The 22,908-nt window shown below is 48.0% G+C and overlaps 1 protein-coding gene across 4 annotated transcripts in view; it reads left to right on the top strand.

The window, feature by feature from the left end:
• Window positions 1-14,642: 14,642 nt before the first annotated feature.
• Cog2 (component of oligomeric golgi complex 2) overlaps window positions 14,643-22,908 on the top strand; it is a 38,768-nt gene continuing 30,502 nt past the window's right edge. For 3 of the 4 annotated variants that reach the window (XR_001842215.3, XM_006255816.5, XM_063278299.1), the window contains exons 1-3: window positions 14,643-14,809; window positions 19,350-19,511; window positions 21,291-21,356. Coding sequence is in view for 3 of the 4 variants with exons in the window: in XM_006255816.5 (XP_006255878.1) it covers window positions 14,738-14,809; window positions 19,350-19,511; window positions 21,291-21,356 (300 nt within the window). In the remaining variant the exon portion in view is untranslated. The remainder of the gene's footprint in view (window positions 14,810-19,349; window positions 19,512-21,290; window positions 21,357-22,908) is intronic. The other variant, NM_001110494.1, reaches the window with a different exon arrangement.

Raw genomic sequence — 22,908 nt, forward strand, 5'->3', positions numbered from 1 at the left:
AATTGAAGCTTGCTTACAGTTTCAGAAATTCAGTTCATTATCATTGTGGCAGGAAGCATGGTAGCAATGCATGCAGGCAAACACAGTGCTGGAGAAGTAGCTAAGAGTTTAACAACTGAATCCAGAGGCAGCAGGAAAACAGAGACCCTGGACCCAGCTCGAGCTTTTGAAACCCCGAAGCCCACCCCCCAATGACTCACTTCCTCCGACAAGACCACAATGACTCTAACAAAGCCAGACGTCCTAATCCCTGTCAATTCATTAGACAATACACCTGAGAGTGTTGGTATTGTCACTTTAATAGTAAAGAGTATAGTTTTGAGACATTCAAAGGTACACTAATATGTTGTGTGATAGACTAAAAGTAGGTCTCCATTTCCATTCAACCTAAACAAAATGCTTCTAGCTTTTACCTACTTCTCAGAAGAAGTTAACGGTCTATAATTCCTGGGCTGCTAGTTGAGATGCTGCAGCTGGGCCTGCCACCTTTGCAATCAGGTAGTATGCACATGGATTATGGAAACACAAGGATGGATGGCTAAACTTGATTAAAGGAAAGAGGCTGAAACTGCCAGAAAAGACTGTGGTGAACACACTTATCTAGGGCATTCTGATGATTTCATGGGGGCTGGGAACATGTGAGCAAACTTCTCTTCACCCAAAATAGGGTACCACCATGGACCCAAGATAGGGTACCACCACAGACCCAAGACAGGGTACCAACATGGAGCAAAGAAACAATTTGCCCAAGTCTATCTTGGTGAACCAGTGAGTTCACTGAGGTTACTTATAGACCATAGGCAAGTCCAAGCCAGCTGTGTCACCAAAAGGCATGCTCTGGTTGGTGATAACATACGAAAGCTGCATCCCTGAGGCTCCCTGAACACAGGTGATGTCATCAGAGTCTCCTCTATGTAGTAATTGTTATTGCTGTGATAATATATTAGTAAACAGTTATCATTTATTGACTTATCAAAGTAGATGGTAAACATACACAGATATGATGGTACATTTATATCGTGTCCTAGTCAGGGTTTCTATTCCTGCACAAACATCATGACTAAGAAGCAAGTTTGGGAGGAAAGGGTTCATTCAGCTCACACTTCCACATTGCTGTTCATTACCAAAGGAACTGGAACTCAAGCAGGTCAGGAAGCAGGAGCTGACGCAGAGGCCATGGACAGATGTCACTTACCGGCTTGCTTCCCCTGGCTTGCTCAGCTTGCTTTCTTATAGAACCCAGGACCACAAGCCCAGGGACAGCACTACCCACAATGGGCTGGGCCCTCCCCCCTTGATCACTAATTGAGAAAATGCCTTACAGCTGGGTCTCATGGAGGCATTTCCTCAACTGAGGCTCCTTTCTCTGCGTTAACTCCAGCTTGTGTCAAGTTGACACACAAAACCAGCCAGTACATAAGAAAAAACACTTGAGAACTTACCAAGTCACCTGACAAAGGGTGCCACACCCTCACTTGGACCCCATAAAAAGGACACTTAATACCACAGTGCTGTGGTGGTTTGAAAGAAAATGGCCTTCATAGGCTCACAGAGAGTGGCACTACTAGGGGATGTGGCATTGTTGGAGTGGGAGTAGTGTTGCTGGAAAAAGTGCCTGTCACTGGGTGGGCTTTGAGGTCTCAGATACCCAGGCTGGGAAGTGTGGCACTCTCTTCTGTTGTCTGCCGATTTGAATGTAGAACTTTTAGCCACTAAACCATCTCTCCAGTGCATGAAAGTATGGGCCTTGGTTTTCTCTTATAGCTCACGGTTAAGGGTTTACTCTGAGTCATAGAATAGAGTTTGGGGCTGGAGAGGTGGCTCAGAGGTTAAGAGCACTGACTGCTCTTCCATAGGTCCTGAGTTCAATTCCCAGCAACCACATGGTGGCTCACAACCATCCTTCTTCCCGTGTGTCTGAAGACAGCTACAGTGTATTCATATAAATAAAATAAATCTTAAAAAAAAAAAGAATAGAGTTTGGAGTTTTGAATAGTGTTGGCCCTATAAAAACCTGGGGGGGGGGACTTTTGAAGGTGGGCTCAATACATTTTATATTATGAAAGGAAAATAAGGCCTGGGGTGAAATGTACCATTCGAAGAAGTATGTTTGAACGACAATTGATGTGGATAAGGGGTGGAGTCTGTGATGGTGGCCTTCCATGGTCAACTTGATTGGATTAAGAGATTCTCGGGGCCAGGCAATGGTGCCATGCACCTTTAATCCCAGCACTCAGGAGGCAGAGGTGAGCAGATCTCTGTGTTCAAAGTCAGCTTAGTCTACAGAGTGAGTTCCAGGACAGCCGGGGCTACTCAGAGAGATCCTGTCTTGGAAAAAGGAAAGAAAGAAGAAAGGAAGGAAGGAAAGAAGGAAGGAAGGAAGGACAAAAGAAAGAAAGGAAGAAAGAAAGAAAGAAAAGGAGAGAGGGGGAGGGAAAAAGAAAGAAAGAAAGAAAGAAAGAAAGAAAGAAAGAAAGAAAGAAAGAGAGAAAGAAAGAAAAACAAATTCCTAGTGCTGTGGAGACTTTCCATGGAAAAACTGTCAGCCATGAAAACATGAGGCTCTAAGTTTGGATTCACAACATCCATGTAGGTGTGGTATGACACACTTGTGACACTGAGGGGATGCAGAGACAAGCAGATAGTTCATTGGTCAACCAGTGTAGCCAAACAGTGATCTCCAAATTGAGGGAGAGGCCCCATCTCAAAAAACAATGTGGAGAGTAAAAGAAAAACTATCAACACCAAACCTTTGGCTTCCATATGCACACACACAGACACATACACAGACACACACTCATACACACTCTCATATACACACATACATACATACACACATATACATACACACACACTCATACACACACTCACACACACATAAACACATACACAGATACATACATACAGATACACATATACACACATACAGATACACATATACACACATACAGATACACATATACACACATACATACACACATACTTACACACATACACAAATATACACACAAACACAGTCACTTACATATACACAGATACATACAGATACACATATATACACATACATACACACATACACAAATATACACACAAACACACACAGACACACATACATTCATATATGTACACATACACACATACATATATATACAGACAATAGAAATACATGTACATATACACAGATAAATACACAGATACACATATACACACATACACACATATATAATATACACACATACACAAATATACACACAAACACACATATATATACACATATATACAAATACACTCAATATAAATACACATACATACACATACACACATATGCACATATACACACATACACATAAACATACATATATACACATACACACATACATACATATATATACACATACATATATACAGACAATACAAATACACACATATACACACACATATAGAAATATACACAAAAACACACAGACACACATAATACATATATATACACATACACACAAACACACACATATATACACACTAAATACAAATACACATACATACACATATACACTATGTGCACATACACACACATAAGCACATACATATAAACACACACAAACACATACAAACATACACATATATACATAAACACATACATATACACACATACATACATATACACGGATACATACACACAGATATACATATACACACATACATACAGACATATACACATAAATACATACACACATATATGCACACATAAACACATACATACAAACACATACACGTATACACACACAGAGATACATACACACAGATATACATATACACACATACAGACAGACACACACATAAATATATACATACACACATATATGCACACATAAATACATACAGACATATATAAACACACATAGACAAACACACACATACACACACTCTCATACAAACATACTATAAGAACAAATATCTACAGCATTAATGAGGCGCATCTCTGGGCATGCCCATGAGGGCATCCACAGCTAGGGAAGTGGTACTATCCCATAGGGTTCCAGACTGAGTAAAGCAGGAGCTTAGGAGGATTGTCCCTCAGTCATTGGCCACTCCAGCCTCGGGAATGCTTTCTTTTCCTCAATAAACTATTTCTGTTTCTGTTCTGAGAGGCAGTGTGGGGTGCGGAGTAGCATCGCTCCTGTCTCTGTTTCCTGGTTACCCAAATGTGAGCAAGCAGACACCCACTTCTCCCACCAGAGCTGAGAGCTGTTCTCCTGCCATGCTGTCCCAGCCAGTACCGACTGTGTCCTCAAACTGTTAACCAAAATAGGCTCTCCCTCCTTCAGTTGCTCTTCATCAGGGATTTGGCCTTAGCAACAAGAAGAATAGCCAATACACAGCTACAGCAAATGATGATGGTCTGTCTGTCTGTCTGTCTGTCTGTCTGTCTGTCTGTGTTTTTAAAGATCCTTAACCAAGGAGACATGGACACCTGAGAGGGAACTGAGTGACTTTGGACAGGACAACAGTAAAGGGCATGGATTCTAGAATCATCCCTTTGGAGTCTGTGGGGAGAGAGGCAAAGGAGGCAGATGGCTGGAGGTGGGAGGCAAATTGGAAGTGCAGAGTCACGTTGGCAGAGGGGCGAGGCAGGAGGGGAGGATGAGCGGCTAGAAACCATTAGGCTAATGGGCTTCTTGTGCATTTATTTTAGAGTTTAACATTAAAAGAAGTTTAAAAATTTAAACAAATGACATCAGTGGCAGTGACAGTACCATTTGGGGGCTTTGGGGTGGAATCTAGTGGGATCTGGTGGGATCTGGTGGGATCTGGGGGGATCTGGCTGGCAAGCAGGCAGCTGAAGAACAGGAAAGGACGCCGAGGCGGCTTTCACTGTGTACACGGAGGGTTCCTTTTGCCTTTGCTTTTTAAAAGGTCAATCTGGCTGCTTTGTGGGGAGTAGGTGGGGTGGAGGCAGGGCAGAAACGAGGAGGCTGGGCACTAGTCGATGTCTGTGGGCGCCTGCTGGGCAGCAGCTGCCACAGAGACCACAGAGAAGGACAACTCAGCAGAGGGTCAAGGTGCTGTCTGGCAGACCTGCTGTCTTCTGGAGGTGTCAGACAAATGGTAAACAAATACCCATCTTTCTAACTGTCAATCACCCGTCTACGTGTCCATCTGTCCGTCCGCCCATCCATCCATCCATCCATTCATCCATCCATCCATCCATCCATTGGCTATCTGTCCCATTCATCCATGTATCCATCCATCCATCCATCCACTGGCTATCTGTCCCATTCATCCATGTCTGTCCATGTGTCTGCCCATCTATCTATCTATCTATCTATCTATCTATCTATCTATCCATCCATTCATCTAATATCATTCTACCTACCTATCATCTACCTATCATCATATTTTCTGTTTTATTTTACAGTATTAGAGATTAAACCCAAGGCCTTAAGCATGTGCTTCTGAATGCTGTTTCTAGTCCTTCCATCTATCTATTTTTTATGTGGCTGTGTTGTTGTAAAATATAAAAAATAAAAAAGTACGGTTGTCTTTTATCCCCCACTAGGTCCGGCACCGCAGTGCCCCAAGATGTCTGCTAGATGTCTTGGCGGAATCACATCCAACTCTGCCACAGCGGCCCAGTGTCTCCTGCCACTGCACACTTTCCTACACTCAAACCCTCACATAAAAGAACACACAACACAATAACCTTAGATCCTATTGTAAGATATAATTGCCCACCTAAACATACAAAGCCCAGTACCATCCATCCCTTAAGAACATTAATAACAACCTGTAAATACACAGAGCAGAATCTTAACATCACCTCTCATGGCTTCTCTACCTCTCCTTCCTGTCTCTTTCTCCTCTCTGTTCCAGTCTCCTCCTCTTCCTTCAAACTTCTCTCCCACCCATCCTTCCATCTATCCAATGACAGGCCTCCTTCTATCCTGTACCTGCCTCTCACCTGTATTTTACAAATTCAATGAAGAGAAGGTTCTGGTGAAATCACCTGAGCCCTGAGTACGTGACTGTCCTTGAGGCATTGGAATTAGCATCAAAATACAGATAACTCCAGGGCAAACCACAACATATCTGTACATATATGTGTGTGTATATATGTATGTATGTATTTATGTATGTATGCATGCATGTATCTGTATATCTGTCTGTCTACTTATCTATTTCCTGTCCATCTCCTATCTCAGGAGTTGAAAGGAAAAGAAAGCAGAACTCAGGGCAGAGAGGGTGGACTACAAGGGGGCAAGTAGAACGGAGTTGGAGATTTCCGCCATTTACATAAGGTCCAAGGGAGATAAGGTGAAGCCGTGATGAGATTTAGAGGAGCACATCTCAGAGTGGGTGGCAGAGACAAGGCCAGGAAAGACCTGTGCAGTAATGAAAGCCACAGAGGCCAGTGTAGGAGAGAAAAGAGAGCCCAAGAAACAGTGCTGGGAGCAGGTAAGAGAGGAAGAAATGCCACAGAGGCCACAAGGGTGATGCTTGAATCCAAGGAAGACTGCCATGGGGGATTAGAGAGCATCCTTCAGGCTCTGGTGGAGGGCCAGCCTGGAGGGCAGGAGCCATTAGGAGGTGACTCATATGCTGTACTATGGGTATATGGGTCAGGCGATTTTTCCTCAGGGGGCCTGAGCCAGCATCTCTGCTGTCTGACTTCTGGAGGTGCTGGTTCTAAATGGCTCCAGTCTTTGCCAAAAATCTGAGGTGGGGGACACCACCCTTCTCACTGAGCAGGAGCCAGCATGAGGGTGGTGAATAAGCAGATTGGGAGGGGTGGTGAGACTTGAGCTGAACAGCAAAGCTACAGCACGGGATCTGTGGGGTGTGGGAGGAGAAGCATGTGGGTAAGCAGGGCTGACATGGTTTTAAGGTTTGGGACTGTCTTCTTTTTTTTTTTTTTTTCCCCCCGGAGCTGGGGACCGAACCCAGGGCCTTGCGCTTGCTAGGCAAGCTCTACCGCTGAGCTAAATCCCTAACCCCGGGACTGTCTTCTTTAAGAGAAGCTGTTGGCTACTTTGCCCTTTGATGCTGGTGCTCAGCATCTCTTTCTCCTTTCTATGTAGTCCACAGGATGGTACCACACATTGGGTGGGTGCTCTTCCCGCCTCCCTTAATCTTGTCCAGAAACGCCTCATGTGCCGTGCCCGGGGCTTTGTTTCCTAGGTGATTCCTAGAAGCTGACGCTCAGTGTTCATGAACACGAGATTGAAAATGTTATTTTATCAAGACAATATGGGAAAATAACTTCGCTGGGATAAAACGTTCCTAATAATTAGGATTTTAAAGACACTAACAATCTCTATCCCAATTATTTCATGAACTATACTCCCTGGACAAATTGAAACTGCTACTTGTGGGGGTTTTTTCTATTGTGTATGAAAATATGGTAACTTGGTAAACCCTCCAAACAAAAAATTCATTTTAATATTAGAAGACCGCTATCCATCGCTTGAATGGAAGCATTTCGACACTCGCCACCGAACTTTCAACTCGAACTCATAAGAGAAGCAGAAGCTTTTTTTTAATGTGGAGGTCCTTGATCCACTTGGGCCTGAGCTTTGTGCAAGGTGACAAATACGGGTCTATTTTCATTTTTCTGCCTGCCAACTGCCAGTTAGGCCAGCGCCATTTATTGAAGATGCTTTCCTTTTTTTTTTTTCTCGGAGCTGGGGACCGAACCCAGGGCCTTGCGCTTGCTAGGCAAGCGCTCTACCACTGAGCTAAATCCCCAACCCCACTTTCCTTTTTCCTTTGTATATTTTGAGCTTCTTTGTCAAAGATCAAGTGTCCATAAGTGTATGGTTTTTATTTCTGGGTCTTCAGTTCTATTCCATTGATTAATTAATCTGTCTGTCTCTGTACCAATACTAGGCACTTTTTATCACTGTTGCTCTGTAATACAGCTTGAGGTCAGGGATGGTGATTCCCCCAGAAGTTCTTTTATTGTTAAAATTGGTTTTGCTATCCTGGGTTTTTTGCATATGAAATTGAGAATTGCTCTTTCCACGTCTGTGAAGTATTGTGTTGGAATTTTGATGGGGATTGCACACTGAATCTAATGGAAAGGAAAGTGGGAAACAGCCTGACACTCATGGGAACAAGAAGATTTCCTAAGCAAAGGTCAATTGGACAAATCAGCAACCTACAAATTGGGAAAAAATCTTCACTAACCCCACATCCAATGGAGGGCTAATAGCCAAAATATATAAAGAACACAAGAAACTAAACTCCAAAAAACAAAACAATATGGTAAAAAAAAAATGGGGGGGGGGTAGAACTAAACAGAGAATTCACAACAGAGGAATTGCAAATGGCCGAGAAGCACTTAAAGAAATGTTCAAAGTCCTTAGTGATCTGAGAAATGCAAATCAAAACGGCCCTGAGATTCCACCTTACACCCGTCAGAAGGGCTACGATCAAAACTTCAGGTGACAACACATGCTGGCGAGGATGTGGAGAAAGAGCAACACTCCTTCATTGCTGGTGGGATTGCAAACTGGTACGACCACTCTGGAAATCAGTTTGGAGGTTCCTCAGAAAATTGGAAATAGATTTACCTGAAGACCCAGCTATATCATTCCTGGGCATATACCCAAAAGATGCCCCACCATACCACAAGGACACGTGCTCCACTATGTTCATAGCAGCCTTATCTGTAATAGCCAGAAGCCGGAAACAACCCAGATGTCCCACAGCGGAAGAATGGATACAGAACATGTGGTTCATTTACACATTTACACACTCGGCTGTTAAGAATGAGGACATCATGAGTTATGCAGGCAAAAGGATGAAACTAGAAAATATCATCCTGAGTGAGGAAACTCACACCCAAAAGGACATGCATGGTATGTACTCACTCACTGATAAGTGGATATTAGCCAAAAAAGTACAAAATACCCAGGATACAATCCACAGAACTCAAAGGTTAACAAGCCAAAGGGTCCAAGTGAGGATGTTTCAATCCCATTTGGGAGGGAGAAGAAAGCAGAGGGCAGAGGGAGGGAAGGAAGTGGGTGGGAGAGAAGAGGGAGGGGCAGGGAGGAAAAGGGAACATTGTCAGGTATTGGGAGAGGGGGACCAGGAGTGAAACCACGTGAAAATATACAACCTCAGGAGGTAAGAAGTGGGGGGACCCTCTAGAAGGTACCAGAGACCTGGGAGGTGAGAGAATCTCGGGACTCAAAGGGAGGGACCTTAGATGAAATGCCCAACAGTTGGGAGAAGGAATTTGTAGAATTCACCCCCCAGTAGAAAGACAGAGCATGAAGTAGAGGGATGGGGTTGCCCTCCCACAGTCAAAACTCTGACCCAGAATTGTTCCTTTCTAAAAGAACTAACTGCAGGGACTGTTGTGGTTTGCCCTGGAGTTACCTGTATTCTCTCTCTTTTTTTTTTTTTTCCTTTTCTTCCCCCCCCCCCCCCCCCCCCCCCCGGAGCTGGGGACCAAACCCAGGGCCTCGCACTTGCTAGGCAAGCACTCTACCACTGAGCTAAATCCCCAACCCGGAGTTATCTGTATTTTGATGCTAATTCCACTGCCCCAAGGACAGGCACATACTCAGGGCTCAGGTGACTTCAGCACAACCTTCTGCCCATTGAATTTGTAAAATACAGGTGAGGGGCAGGTACAGGATAGAAGGAGGCCTGTCATTGGAGGAGAAGGAAGGATGGGCGGGAGAGAAGTTTGAAGGAAGAGGAGGAGACTGGAATGGAAAGGAGGAGACAGGAGGGAGGAGAGAAGCAGTGGCAGGAAAAGGGAGGCTGACGTTAAGATTCTACTCTGGGTATTTACAGGTTGTTATTAATGTTCTTCCTTTTTTCTTTTCTTTTTTTTTTTTTTTTTCGGAGCTGGGGACCGAACCCAGGGCCTTGCGCTTGCTAGGCAAGTGCTCTACCACTGAGCTAAATCCCCAACCCCGTTATTAATGTTCTTAAGGGATGGATGGTACCAGGCTTTGTATGTTTATGTGGGCAATTATATCTTACCAACTGGGTCAAAGATTATTGTGTTGTTGTGGTCTTTCATGGGTAAATTTAAGTGTAATGGAGTGTGGGGTGGCTGGTCTGGGCCACCATGAAGTTGGGATGTATTTCCGCCAAGATATCAAGCAGATATCTTGGGGCACTGAGGTGCTGGACCTAAGTGAGGTAAAAGACAACCTTACCTTTTTTGTTTTTTATATTTTTTACAACAACAAGGGACAAAAATGGAGAAGAGACTAAGGGAAAGCTGGTCCAGTGACAGGCCCAAAGTGGGACCATCTCAAGGGGAGACTCTAAGGCCTGATGTTATTACTGATGCTATGGGGTGCTTACAGACAGGAGCCTAGCATGGCTGTCCTCCAAGAGGCCCAACAAGCAGCTGACTGAGACAGAAGCAGACACTTACACCCAAGCAATGGTCTGAAGTTGGGGACCCCTGTGGCTGAATTAGGGAAAGGCCAGAAGAAGTTGAGGAGGAGGGGGACCCTATAGGAAGACCAGCAGTCTCAACAGACTTGGACCCCTGAAATCTCTCAGACACTGAGCCACCAACCAGGCAGCATTCACCAGCTGGCCTGAGGCCCCTGACATATATACAGCAAAGGACTTCCTGGTCTGGCCTCGGTGAGAGAGGACACACCTAACCCCAGGGAATGGAGGGGGCTGGTGGGGTAGAAGTATGGTAGACATAGGGTCATCCTCTTGGAGAAGGGGAAGAGGAATGGGATGAGGAACTGTCGGAGGGCAGAATGGGAGGAGGATAGCGACTGGACTGGATTAAAAGAGGAGTTGGGGATTTAGCTCAGTGGTAGAGCGCTTGCCTACCAAGCGCAAGGCCCTGGGTTCGGTCCCCAGCTCTGAAAAAAAGAAAAAAAAAAGATTAAAAGATTATTAATAATAGTAAAAAACCTTGTTTATCACTTTAAAGAGAGCGATGCAGAAGCAAGGGCTGCCAGTACCGACATCGTCCTCTAGAGGGCGTTTACCTGGAATGTAGCATCAATTCACCTTTACCATCAGCCCAGGGCATGAGCTGGGCAGACTCCCATTCTGCTTGTTCTCTGGCAAACAATTTTGTTAGTTTATGATTTTTTTTTGAAACGAGGTCTTTCTCTGCAAATCCAGGCTCAACTTGAATTTACTATGTAACTCAAGCCAGTCTGGCACTCCCAATTTTCCTTCCTCGTGTTTCTGAGCACTAGAACTAACAAGTGTGTACCATCACACAAACACCTGGCCTCATCTCTGCCAGTTTTCCTGACTACTGTACATAGAATCAGAAGCTCTGAAGTGGGGCTCACTCAAATATATCTCTGCACACCATTCTGCAGGGGGCTTGCAGGGACAGCTCAGCTCGGCAACTACAGCCTGCTTTAGCAGCTGTCCTGTGAGTAACAGAGAGAGATACAGGAGATACTGGGGAAATGCAGGGTCAAGCCAAGTCAAAGGATGGACAGACAGCCTGTGGGGAGGCTGGGGTAGAACATCACAAGTTCAAAGCTCCCAGTACTACACAGTGAGTTCATGGTAGGCCTTGGGAACTTAGTGCAACTTTGTTTCAAATTAAAAAAGGTGTGTGTGTGTGTGTGTGTGTGTGTGTGTGTGTGTGTGTGTGTGTGTAGAGTTGGAGAATTGATCAGTAGTTAAGAATGCACACGTCTCTTGCAGAGGACCCAAGTTCAGCTCCAGGGCCCATGTCAGACAGCTTGCAAATGCCTATGATTCCAGCTCCAACTAGATCTGATACCTCTAGCCTCAGCCAGTGGACACCTGTACTTATGTGTACACATGTACACTCACAATTAAAAATAAAATACTTTTTTAAAAAGTAGATGTAAGAGTGAGGATATAGCTTATTGATACAGCACATAAATTCATTTAATCCCTACTGCTTAAGTTGGGTGAAGACCTGGTAGGATCCGAGAAAGACTTTTTACATATTGATTGGATGTATCCTGTGAGCTCTCCAAGGTTTTGGGGACATGGGAGCTGAGAGTGATCTTCCCCCTAATAGCCCCATGTGGTGGTTTGAATAGGTATGGCCCCCACAGATTCATGTGTTTAAATGCTTGGCCCTAGGGAGGGACACTATTAGGAGGTGTGGCCTTATTGGAAGAAGCGTGGCCCTGTTACAGAAAGTGTGTCACTGTGGAGGTGGGGCTTTGAGGTTTTAAACACTCAAGCTGTGCCCAATGTGAAACACACCCAGTCTCCTCCTAGCTGCCTTCAGATCAAAATGTAGAACTCTCAGCTCCTCTAGCGCCACGTCTGCCTACACGCTACCATGATTCCCGACATGACGATAATGGACTGAACCTCTGAACCTGTAAGCTAGCCCCAATTAAATGTTTGTATTCATGAGAGATATGATGATCACGGTGTCTCTTCACGACAGTGGAACCCTAACTATGACACCCACTTTGCCCGACTGCCTCTAAGGACCTCTGAGGTCAGGTTACACACTCAAGTCTTTGGGGTGGGTATAGAATCTCTTTAAAATTGGAAAATCCTTTGTCATCAGCAGCGAGCAGGCCTCTGGTTCTGTGTGGCGATGACCAAAGAAAATGCCCACATGAGTTTCCTGAGTGTGATATTTCTCTTTGCAGTTTTTGAGTGTTCAGTTGCAAACCTGCCAAAAACGGGGAGCCTATAAATAGGACGGAGTGGGAAGAAAGAAGCGGGACTTGTCGCAGTGCCACTGGAAGCGGGGAACTAAGAATTTTCCAGAGATGGCAAGTGGATGCAGGGCGACTGTTTACTTAGAAATAAAGTCGCAGGTGCATGCTTCACAGGGAAGGGAGAGATCAAGGAACTGAAGAGACTGAACAAGACAGGAAAAGGAATGTGTCAGCATAAAGTCCCCCAAGGGAAGGTGTAAATCAGAGATGGGACATGAGAAATGTCAGCCACTTACCGGGTCTGCCACTGCTCAATTAACTTCATGTCCTAATTGCTCTGTCTTCAATTGCAGCGAGAGAGGCCTCATTATTACTAGAGATGGTATCGTGTCCATTAATTTTCTCGTTGCTGTGGCCAAATATGTAATAATGAGTTAACTAAAGGAGGAGCTTCGAGTGTTCGGTCCAACTTGGCAGGAGCCCGAGGCAGCTGGTCACATGACATGCACAGTCCGCTGACCTCTGAGGAGGTGCCGTGTGCACCATTGTAGCACAGCAGACAATGGTCATGCCAGTTGAGGGGCAGTTCCGAGTGGATGTCCAGACTGTGATGAAACACCGTGACTAAAAAACAACTTAGGGAGAAAGGGGTTTATTTCACTCACAGCTTGGTATAACAGTTTATCATCAAAGAAAGTCAAGGTAGGAACTCAGGGCAGGAACCCGGAGGCAGGAGCTGATGCAGAGCCTACAGCGGGGTGCTGCTTACTGGCTTGCTTCCCCTGGCTTGCTCATCTGCTTTCTTATAGAACCCAGGACAACCAGCCTAGGGATGGCACCAACCACCGTGGTCTGGACCCTTGCCCCAATGATTACTAACTGAGAAAATGCCTTACAGCTGGATCTCATGGAGACATTTCCTCAGCCGAGGCTCCCTTCTCTCTGATGACTCTAGTTTGTGTCACGTTGACACACAAAGCCAGCCAGTACACGACTGAGTCCCTTCAGCAATTCCAGGATTAGCACACCAGGCTGTACATGATCAGGTTACTTTCTTTGATAAAGGATGGAGAACAGTGTCAGAAGAGAACGGCAAGTTCTGGCTCCAAGCTTCTAGGAATCAGGCAGGTTTCCTAGGAGTCCTCATTTCTCTCTCGGCCAGCACCTGGGTCCCTACTTTGATGCTTCCAATTTGCCACTCTGGAATTATAGCTAGAGGCTGAAGACCACATCTTTCAGACCAGTATCTGCAGAGAACTGTTCACCCTGTTAGGTATGGTGATAATATTCAGAGTTGGCAAGAAGGGCTTTATTTGTTCTTTTACAGGAGGAATTGCTAAACAAGCTGTTGGTGACCTGTTCTAACAGTATCTTCCAATGACAGCCACGACGGTGGTGGTGCCCTGGGTAAAGAGGTCCTGGAGACAGGCTGGGGTTATCAGAGAGTGGTCAGTGCGTGGGGAACTCATGTTGCCTAGACTTGTGAGGGTGAAAGACTTGGTAATAATAAAATATTAGCAAGAAAACAAGGGTTTCTTCGCTACACACAAACCAACATGTTAGGGACATAGGCTGCAGTCTTCTTCCTGTATCCTTTCCCACACACGTCTTCTTTAGGGACTTGTAGTCTCTCTAAGAAGGCCTGTCCATCCAGCACAGGCTCAGGAGAATTTTACCCCAACATTCAGTTAGAGGGCTGATTTCCTATCTGGGCTAAACTGAAATGCAGAGGGATCACCTTCCCCGGACCATCTTTAAGGGCCAACTTTAAGAGCAGTGACATTTTCTCCCCGGAGGCGCCCGCTCTGCGGCTCTCCCCAGGAGAAAAGAACAAGGCTGTCCCTGTCCTTGTTCTTGACGTTTCTCTGGGACAGCTGCCTTGGTGCGTGCCCGAAGCTGCAGTACCACGTTCGATTACCCGAGGCAGTAGCGCTGGGCTGCGAGCGTCGGACTCCAGTGCGCCGCTCTTCTCGCCAACAGTGCGCAGCCGCCCGCGACGCTCGTCTATTGGCTGCCGCTCGCCGCCGCCATAGGGGCGGAAGCGGAAGTGGAGCTGGGACGGTGAGGGGGCTGGACTGCCGCGTCCCCAGCGGTCTTGGCGCTGAGGGGCGGCGGCCAGCGCGATGGAGAAACGCAGGATGAACCTGCCCACCGGGCCGGACACGCTGTGCTTCGATAAGGATGAATTCATGAAGGTGAGGGCACCCGGCAGATCAGATACTGAGACCCTGCGATTCCCGGAGGCTCGAGCGGGTGTCAGGGACGCGGGATGAAAGCTGGCGGGGGTCAGGGGTGTCCAGGCTGAAATCGCTCTGACATTAAGGAGTGGGAGCTTGACAGCCTCCCCACCCTGCAGCCCAGCAGCGTCTCTGCTTACAAATCCAAACCGAAAACACGTCGCTGATAGCATTTCACCAAGCAGGCACAGCCTCGGAACGGCGCAGGCTTTGAGCCGGAACTGAAGGAGCTTAGCCTGTTAGCTGTACCTCTCCGCTGTTGTCACTTCAAACAACCCCAAAACATATTTACACCCAGTTTCTTTCTTGAGACGGGGAGGATTTTGAGTTGTAGCCCGCGCAGGTCTCTATCCTCCTGTCTCAAGCCTCCCAAGACTGACATGACAAATGTGAGTCAAAAGTTTGTGTCACTTAACAGTTGAGATTTGAGGGACCATTTCAATGCTGCTTCCAAGGCTAGGAAGTTAGAAATTCTGTTTTTTGGAACATAAAATATTAAGCAAGTGAGTCTACGTCTTACATGATTGTGTGCGTGTGTTGTGTGTTTGCACGTGGGCATACCCTGCTCCCCTTTCACATGGTAATTTTTCCCTCTGACTTAGTTGCCCTATCTCTGTTTTGATGTTTGCATTTTAGGTCACATGACCAAAGCACTGGGGTTTTGGGGTTTGGTTTTAATTTATATGTGGTTTAATTTGTATATGTCGTCTTTACCGTGCCCACATAGGTTTTCGTGTGTGATAGGCTTTTCTAGAGCCAGGGATGAAGCACTCTGATGTGTACATGTGTTTGCCTTCCTGAATTTACATGCAGAGTGTGTGTAGAAGCCCTCAGAGGCCCGAAGACTGTTGGATTACAGATGCTTGTGAATTGCCATGTGGGTGCTGGGAACCAGACTCTGGTCCTCTTATTAGAGTAGTAACGCTCTTAATTGCTGAGCCATCTCCAGCCCCAGTATGAGTTCCAATGGGATGCTTGAAAGAAGTATTCAGAAAGCCACTCTTTCATTCCTCGACTTACAAATACCTTGGAGAGAGGGTGAGAAGAGTGGAAGGTACCTGACAGGGACAGGAGTCTAGAGAAAGAAAACTTGACCAGGTATCATGGCCTGTTTGACTTTGGGTGAGAAAACTCAGTGTTCACCGTTAGCTCAGGCCTCCTGCAGGCCTAGCAACAGCAGCAGCCTCTCTGTACTATTGCCTCAGCGTTGGGCATTGCCTGTGTCCTCCTCACTTATGCTGACGTGATGCCTCTGTTAAATGCAGTGTCTGAGAGTCAATGCCACAAAACGAGAGAAGTTAGTAAGACAGCATCAGCAAACTGGGGACGGAATGGCTGGGCTGCTCCGTGCTCTTTATGCTGTCAGCTCTCTGAGTGTGCCACACAGTTTGTAGTTCTGCTGATGGGACCAGTTTGATTGTAGAGGAAACGACACGGAACAGCCGTTGTGTGTAATGTTGGTTTTTCTAGGTGGAGCCAGAAGTTAAGGCGCTTTGTTATTTGTGCTTCCTTTAAAGAAACGTTTTATGAGTTAGCCTGGTGGCAGAAAGGGCAGGAGGAATGCCTGTTGTTCAGACTGTATGCATACATTTGTATTTTGTTCAACATGTTTTCCAGTGGCATAGATTCTTTTTTACAAGGTTAGCATATCAGATACACAGTAGGAGAGTTGAGGCTCCACGGATTGCGGTCATCTGATTAGAAACGCCTTGCCAAGATGATGACAGCCCACTGTGCAGTGGTAGCAGTTGTTTGCTCACACATCGGCCGCCCTACTGTGTGCCACTACAAGTCTTGAAAGGTGTGGCTTGGCTGTTGAGCGAGGGGAAGCACGTGTGGGTTCAGAAATTGTGCTTGGTCAGTGGTGGTTGGGGTGTGGAGCAACATCAGGACCCAGACTGGAAATGTAGGTGGGACGGGATGGGAACTGCAGTGTCTCCCAAGTGTCATACGGGGCATTCGTGTTCTGCCCAGTGTTCCTCGTGAAGCCGAGGCCACCTTTGAATGGGCCTCAGGATTATGGCATTGTGTTAGAGGGGGCTGGTGATGGCCGGCTAGCCAGTGAAGTAGGATGGAAGGCGTTGGTACTAGAAGGCAGTGGTATTGCTGACAGAGGTCAGACCATGTGCTCGCACACGCTGACATCACCTCCTTCCCATCTGTGTCAGCACGTGACGTCATTCCTGTTCAGGAAACACAGAACACCCTCACCTTGCTGATGACGTCGCCAGTCCTGCATCTGTGTGTTCCCTCCTCGTGACTGCTGTGGCCTGACCCTCTCCTGTGCTTCAGCTGCCCTGAGACATCCGCAGGCTTGATTGTCCCTTCCTTTTCTTTTTCCACAGCACACATACCCAAGTCCCACTCTGTTCTCTCTGCTACACCTTCCTACTAGCTTTCCGCCTTCCTTCCTGCTGGCTTTCTGCCTTACCTGGTTCTAGCCAGCTTCCTTCTCTGTGTGTTAGTCCCTGTTGCTCACAGTTTCTGGCTGGAGAGGTGTTATTGCTGTCTCTCTGCGTTGTTCTCAACCCTAGGACCAAACACCTGACAGGAAGCGACAGCTTACAGTTTGAGGGGTCATAGCCAGACCATCATGGCAGAAAGCACGGTGGTGGGCGGAGCTTAAGGCTGCTTGTGGGTCACTTTGCACCCGCAGCTAGGGAGCAGACAGTGGTGAATGGTAATGCTAAGCTCACTTTCTAGAAACCCCCTCACAGAGATGCCCCAACATTTGTCTCCTCCGTGGTTCTTATCCCACCAAGCTGACAGGATCAACTTTCATGCTCATCTTCCCTCCTAAACCACAGCAGGTCGCCCTCACCCCTCCGTCCCCTCACAGCTCTGGCACAGTCACCCAAGCACTCCTTTGCCCGACCTCGCAGACTGAAGCTCTTTCCCTCTGCTCTCCTCTTTCCCCTTCTTAAACAGTGATTTGCTGTCTACCCCAAGCTGGCCTTGAACTCTCGTTCCTGCTACCTCAGTAAACTAAGTTACTACTGAGTTTTAGCCTTTTGGCTAAGGACAAGGCTAGAACCAAGCTGCTTAGAATAGCTTTGATTCTATATCAAGTCGCTCTGCTGTGACAACAAGCAAGCCTAAATAAAAGTCACTTGGAATAAGACCCTTAGTTGTCAGATGTCCTGCCAAGGTCACATGCCTGCTTATACTTGGCTGGGGTTGGGGGCCGTGCTCTCCCAAAGCATCTGGCCGTGGCGCAGAAGGAGAAGCAGATGACTTCTCTGCAGGTGGATGACTTCTCTGCAGGTGGCTGCGATGCTTTGGTTCGGAGGAAGTCTCTTTGTCTAGATGATTGCGCTGGGTGTTTGTCTGGCTGGCTGAAGTGTTGGGTGTGGGTGTTTGTCTGGCTGGCTGGTGTTAACATATCTAAAGAAGTGGTGTGTGCAGACCTTAGTACTTCAGTTTAGGACTGATGAGTATCGGGGCTGGGGATTTAGCTCAGTGGTAGAGCGCTTACCTAGGAAGCGCAAGGCCCTGGGTTCGGTCCCCAGCTCCGAAAAAAAGAACCAAAAAAAAAAAAAAGACTGATGAGTATCCATTTTCTCTTCACTGCCGTGACTCTGAAGTCACTCTGCCGGCTCCATTTCGGTGCCCATGCTCACTTTGTTTCTCTCGGTGGCGGGAGAGCCTGAGGACATCACCCTCACGTGATTCAATAAAATGGGTCTTAGCAAATTACCTGCTTCCAGTCTCCCACAGCGCTAGTTTACTTCTCACGGCAGTGAGCGCCTCTTCTCAGTCATATTCTTGGTTTATACACTGTGAGTATATATACTTGTTTATATACAGAACTATGCTGTCATAACAGTGCCATCTGAGGCCTGAACAAGTTTGGGAAGCTTACACTTGAATCTCAGAGGTGGAGCAGGTCCAGGGTAAGAGGCTCAGTCACAGGTGAACTAGACAGTGACCTGCTAAGCTGTAGGTGCTTCAGCCTCCCAGGAGCGTCTGGTGCTGGGAGGAGGACTTAGGGCCTGCGTGGCCTGAGAGACTGCAGTGACAAGTGCTGGGCTCCATGCCTGCTCCCTGGAAGCCCTTGCTGTGGACACTTGAGTGCACACTGCTGTGTTACAAAGTACACCGGAGGCGTGTGGCTGTCTGGGAGAGGCTTTAGGTGCATGTGTGAGCATGTGAAGCGCAGTGCTGAGTGGTGGAAAATAGACCAGTGCGTACCTTGTAAGGCACGAAGAGTTCATTGTCTTTTCTTTCTTTACTGGTTTTCATAGTCTATTGGCTTGAAATTTTCACACTGAACATTTAATACCTTTAAAGTTAAGGGGAGAAAACAGCCTCTGTTTTTTAGAAGAGCCTTGACTGAGTTGTGCCCCTTTAGAAACTTGAGTTGCCTGTAGAACGAGATCACAAGGAGGCCGCCTTGGCCCTTGTGGGCGCCTGCACAAGCTACAGGCCGTGTGAGTGGTGGAGGGTCCCTCGCCCCTGTCTTCATGCGCCATTGACTTGGCTTTCCTGCTCATTCCAGGAGGACTTCGATGTGGACCATTTTGTGTCTGACTGCAGGAAGCGGGTGCAGCTGGAGGAGCTGAGAGACGACCTGGAGTTGTATTACAAGCTGCTCAAGACAGCCATGGTGGAGCTCATCAACAAGGACTATGCCGACTTCGTCAACCTCTCAACAAACCTGGTGAGCGGCCTCCCCTCCTGCCAGTGCTGCAGCGCACAGGCCTTCCCTCCAGTGCTGCAGCACACAGGCCTCTCCCTCCAGTGCTGCAGCGCACAGGCCTCTCCCTCCTGCCAGTGCTGCAGCGCACAGACCTCTCCCTCCAGTGCTGCAGCGCACAGGCCTCCCCTCCAGTGCTGCAGCACACAGGCCTCTCCCTCCTGCCAGTGCTGCAGCGCACAGGCCTCTCCCTCCTGCCAGTGCTGCAGCGCACAGGCCTCTCCCTCCAGTGCTGCAGCGCACAGGCTCTCCCTGTGCTCAAAAGCGCTTCAGAGACCGTACAGTCAGCCTCAGGGCTCAAGCAGTCCGTCAGTCAGTCCGTCATGGAAGAGCCGAGCTTGAGCAGTGTTTGATTTCAGTTCTTGCTCACATAAAACTCGGTGGCTTTAGGATTCTCTGTGTGCCTCTGGTTTCCTGAGATGGGCTTTGTGGCTGCTGTCACCGAGACAGAGACTCTGTATAGCCCTGCCTAGTCTGAAACTCAGATGCACCTGCCCCTGCCTCCCAAGTACCAGAGTAAAGGTGTGTGCTGCCCTACCTGACTTTTGAAACAGGGTCTCAGCCTGTTCTCCTGCTGTCCCGGAACTTACTGTGCAGCTTGGGCTGCTCACGAACTTGCACGAGGTTGCCTCTGCCTCTGCCTCTGCCTCTGCCTCTGCCTCTGCCTCTGCCTCTGCCTCTGCCTCTGCCTCTGCCTCTGCCTCTGCCTCTGCCTCTGCCTCTCTGCCTCTCTGCCTCTCTGCCTCTCTGCCTCTCTGCCTCTCTGCCTCTCTGCCTCTCTGCCTCTCTCTGCCTCTCTCTGCCTCTCTCTGCCTCTCTCTGCCTCTCTCTGCCTCTCTCTGCCTCTCTCTGCCTCTCTCTGCCTCTCTGCCTCTCTGCCTCTCTGCCTCTCTCTCTGCCTCTCTGCCTCTCTGCCTCTGCGCCTCTCTGCCTCTCTGCCTCTGCCTCTCTGCCTCTGCGCCTCTGCCTCTGCCTCTGCCTCTCTGCCTCTGCCTCTGCCTCTGCCTCTGCCCCTCTGCCCCTCTGCCTCTGCCTCTGCCTCTGCCTCTGCCTCTGCCTCTGCCTCTGCCCCTCTGCCTCTGCCTCTGCCTCTGCCTCTGCCTCTGCCTCTGCCTCTGCCTCTGCCTCTGCCTCTGCCTCTGCCTCTGCCTCTGCCCCTGCCTCTGCCTCTGCCTCTGCCTCTGCCTCTGCCCCTCTGCCTCTGCCTCTGCCTCTGCCCCTCTGCCTCTGCCTCTCTGCCTCTCTCTGCCTCTCTGCCTCTCTGCCTCTCTGCCTCTCTGCCTCTGGAGTGTAGGTAGTAGGTGAGCATTACCATGCCAGTGTGGTTGATTATTGCTTTGTGAGAGTTCTGCAGTCGTTAAGGTGACTGTTCCAATAGACTTAGAAACTCAAAGATTACGGCCCTGTGCATAGTTTGATTTCCCCACGACTTATCCGACTTAGGTGAGATGCTCCTTCGTAGACTTTGGCACCAGCCAATGGGAAACCACAGTGTTCGGATAACAGTCACTGTACTCGCTGTGGCAGCCAGGGCTTAGCAGTGAGCACTTGTCCTCAGCTCACCCCAACATCGCAGAAACCCCAAATCTCCCAAAGAAAACTTGTGTGCAAGGAGGCTTGTATGTGACGGCCTTCTTCACAGTCTTCATGAGTGGCCATGCTCTGCCAGCAGTGGCCCTGGACACTTAGATCATTCCCCTGGATTAGGGCTGATGATTTGAGCTGTCACGATTTTGCCTCTAGGTCGGCATGGACAAAGCCCTCAACCAGCTTTCTGTGCCTTTGGGACAACTACGGGAAGAGGTTCTGGTAAGTTCCCCGGCTGTTACTCAGTGTTCTGTTATAAAGCACGACGCTTCTGTCTGCTTAGGAGTTCAAGATTCTAGTTCGTCTGCTGGTTTAAGTGGTCAGTGTTTGATTTTTCATCTTAAACATTGCAGATGAGTGATTCTCTGTTGTACCATGTGATGTTACCATCTGCAGCATGACTGACGTGAGGGCAGTCTTCAAGTACATGGCTTTAAAGTAGTTGGAGGAGGGGAAAGGCTGAAGACTCAGCCTGTTAGTGACCAGCCACTCGCCTGGGACTGGCTTGTATCCTAATAATTGTTATAAGTATTTTCCCAGGTGATAAACAGTGTGTGGATAGGGTCCTAGCCCACAGAGCTCTTAAACCCCAAGCAACTGAAGGAAGACACCAATTTAACAGAATACCGTACGCACAAGAATTTAAATGTTTCTCCGTGCGGTGCAGCAAGCCACTGGGGTTGACTTCTGGGTGAATACTACCGGGGAGGTTGGTGTCACCTGTCCTCTGCCTGCTGGTTCATCCCACAGTCTCATGTCCCTGACCGCCAGACCCTTGGGTACTGTGAGGTTTTGACATGCTTGGCATTCTGTCCCTAGTGACCTGTGTGTCACCTTGACCGTGAAAAGCCTTAGACCATGTCTGAACATGTGACGTGTGCGTGCAGTGTTGGGGAAATAGAGTTCATAGCAGGCGTCCGTAAGAGGGGAGACCAGGAAGGAAGCCTGCAGTGCTACCGGAGTGTGGCTTTGAGCTCTCGAGGAGCTCTGGCTGCTGGGGTACTGCTTGGCTTTTCTGAAGCTCTTCTGAATACTCTCCACAGAATGAAAGCGAGTGGTTCTGTGGTCCACTGCTGGCTTCCACATCCCTGTGACTGCCTGGAGCTCCCACAGCGCCATCTCTCAGCTTTCTATGGACTGTGCCAGTGGCCAGCTCTCATGCCGATTGTTCTCTGTTCTTCCTTCCCTCAGCCCTTCCCTCTGTCCCACCGTCTGCCTTGCTGCCACTGTATCCTGGACACATCAGTCAGGCTCTGCTGGTTTTGGTCCTCAGCCCTGAAGCTGGCCTTTGAGATCCTGAGATGGGGGTTTATTATTTGGCTTGTTAGTACTACAGTATTTTGTAACTTTTAGTGAATGATGAATTTGCTTTTCTACAGAACGTTTGTGATTTCCCCACCTACCCTAGGTTTCATCACCGTCATCCATTCTGTCTCCCAGTTGGCCTAGTTCAGAAGCTCCTGGGTACGCGGTGACCTCTGTTCCTCTGGCCTTCCCTCCGAGCCTCCTGTCCTGAACTTCCCCATTCTTACCATGCTCTTCCCATATCACTTGAGTAGATTCTGGTCTAAAGAGGCTAACACCTGCCCCCCTGCCCCCCTGCCCCCTAATTTCTCCATCTCTTCAAAGGAAGCCTGCAGATGCCAGATGTGCCCCTCCTACTGGGAGTGGGGCTCCCCTCATTCTCTCTAGCCTTCCGTGGATCCCCCCCGTGCTTGTTTGCAGATCTGCAAGGTCTTCCCCATATCTCACCCTCTTTAAATCCCAGATGCTC

The sequence above is a fragment of the Rattus norvegicus genome, chromosome 19, assembly GCF_036323735.1.
Source record: "Rattus norvegicus strain BN/NHsdMcwi chromosome 19, GRCr8, whole genome shotgun sequence".
Taxonomy (NCBI): domain Eukaryota; kingdom Metazoa; phylum Chordata; class Mammalia; order Rodentia; family Muridae; genus Rattus; species Rattus norvegicus.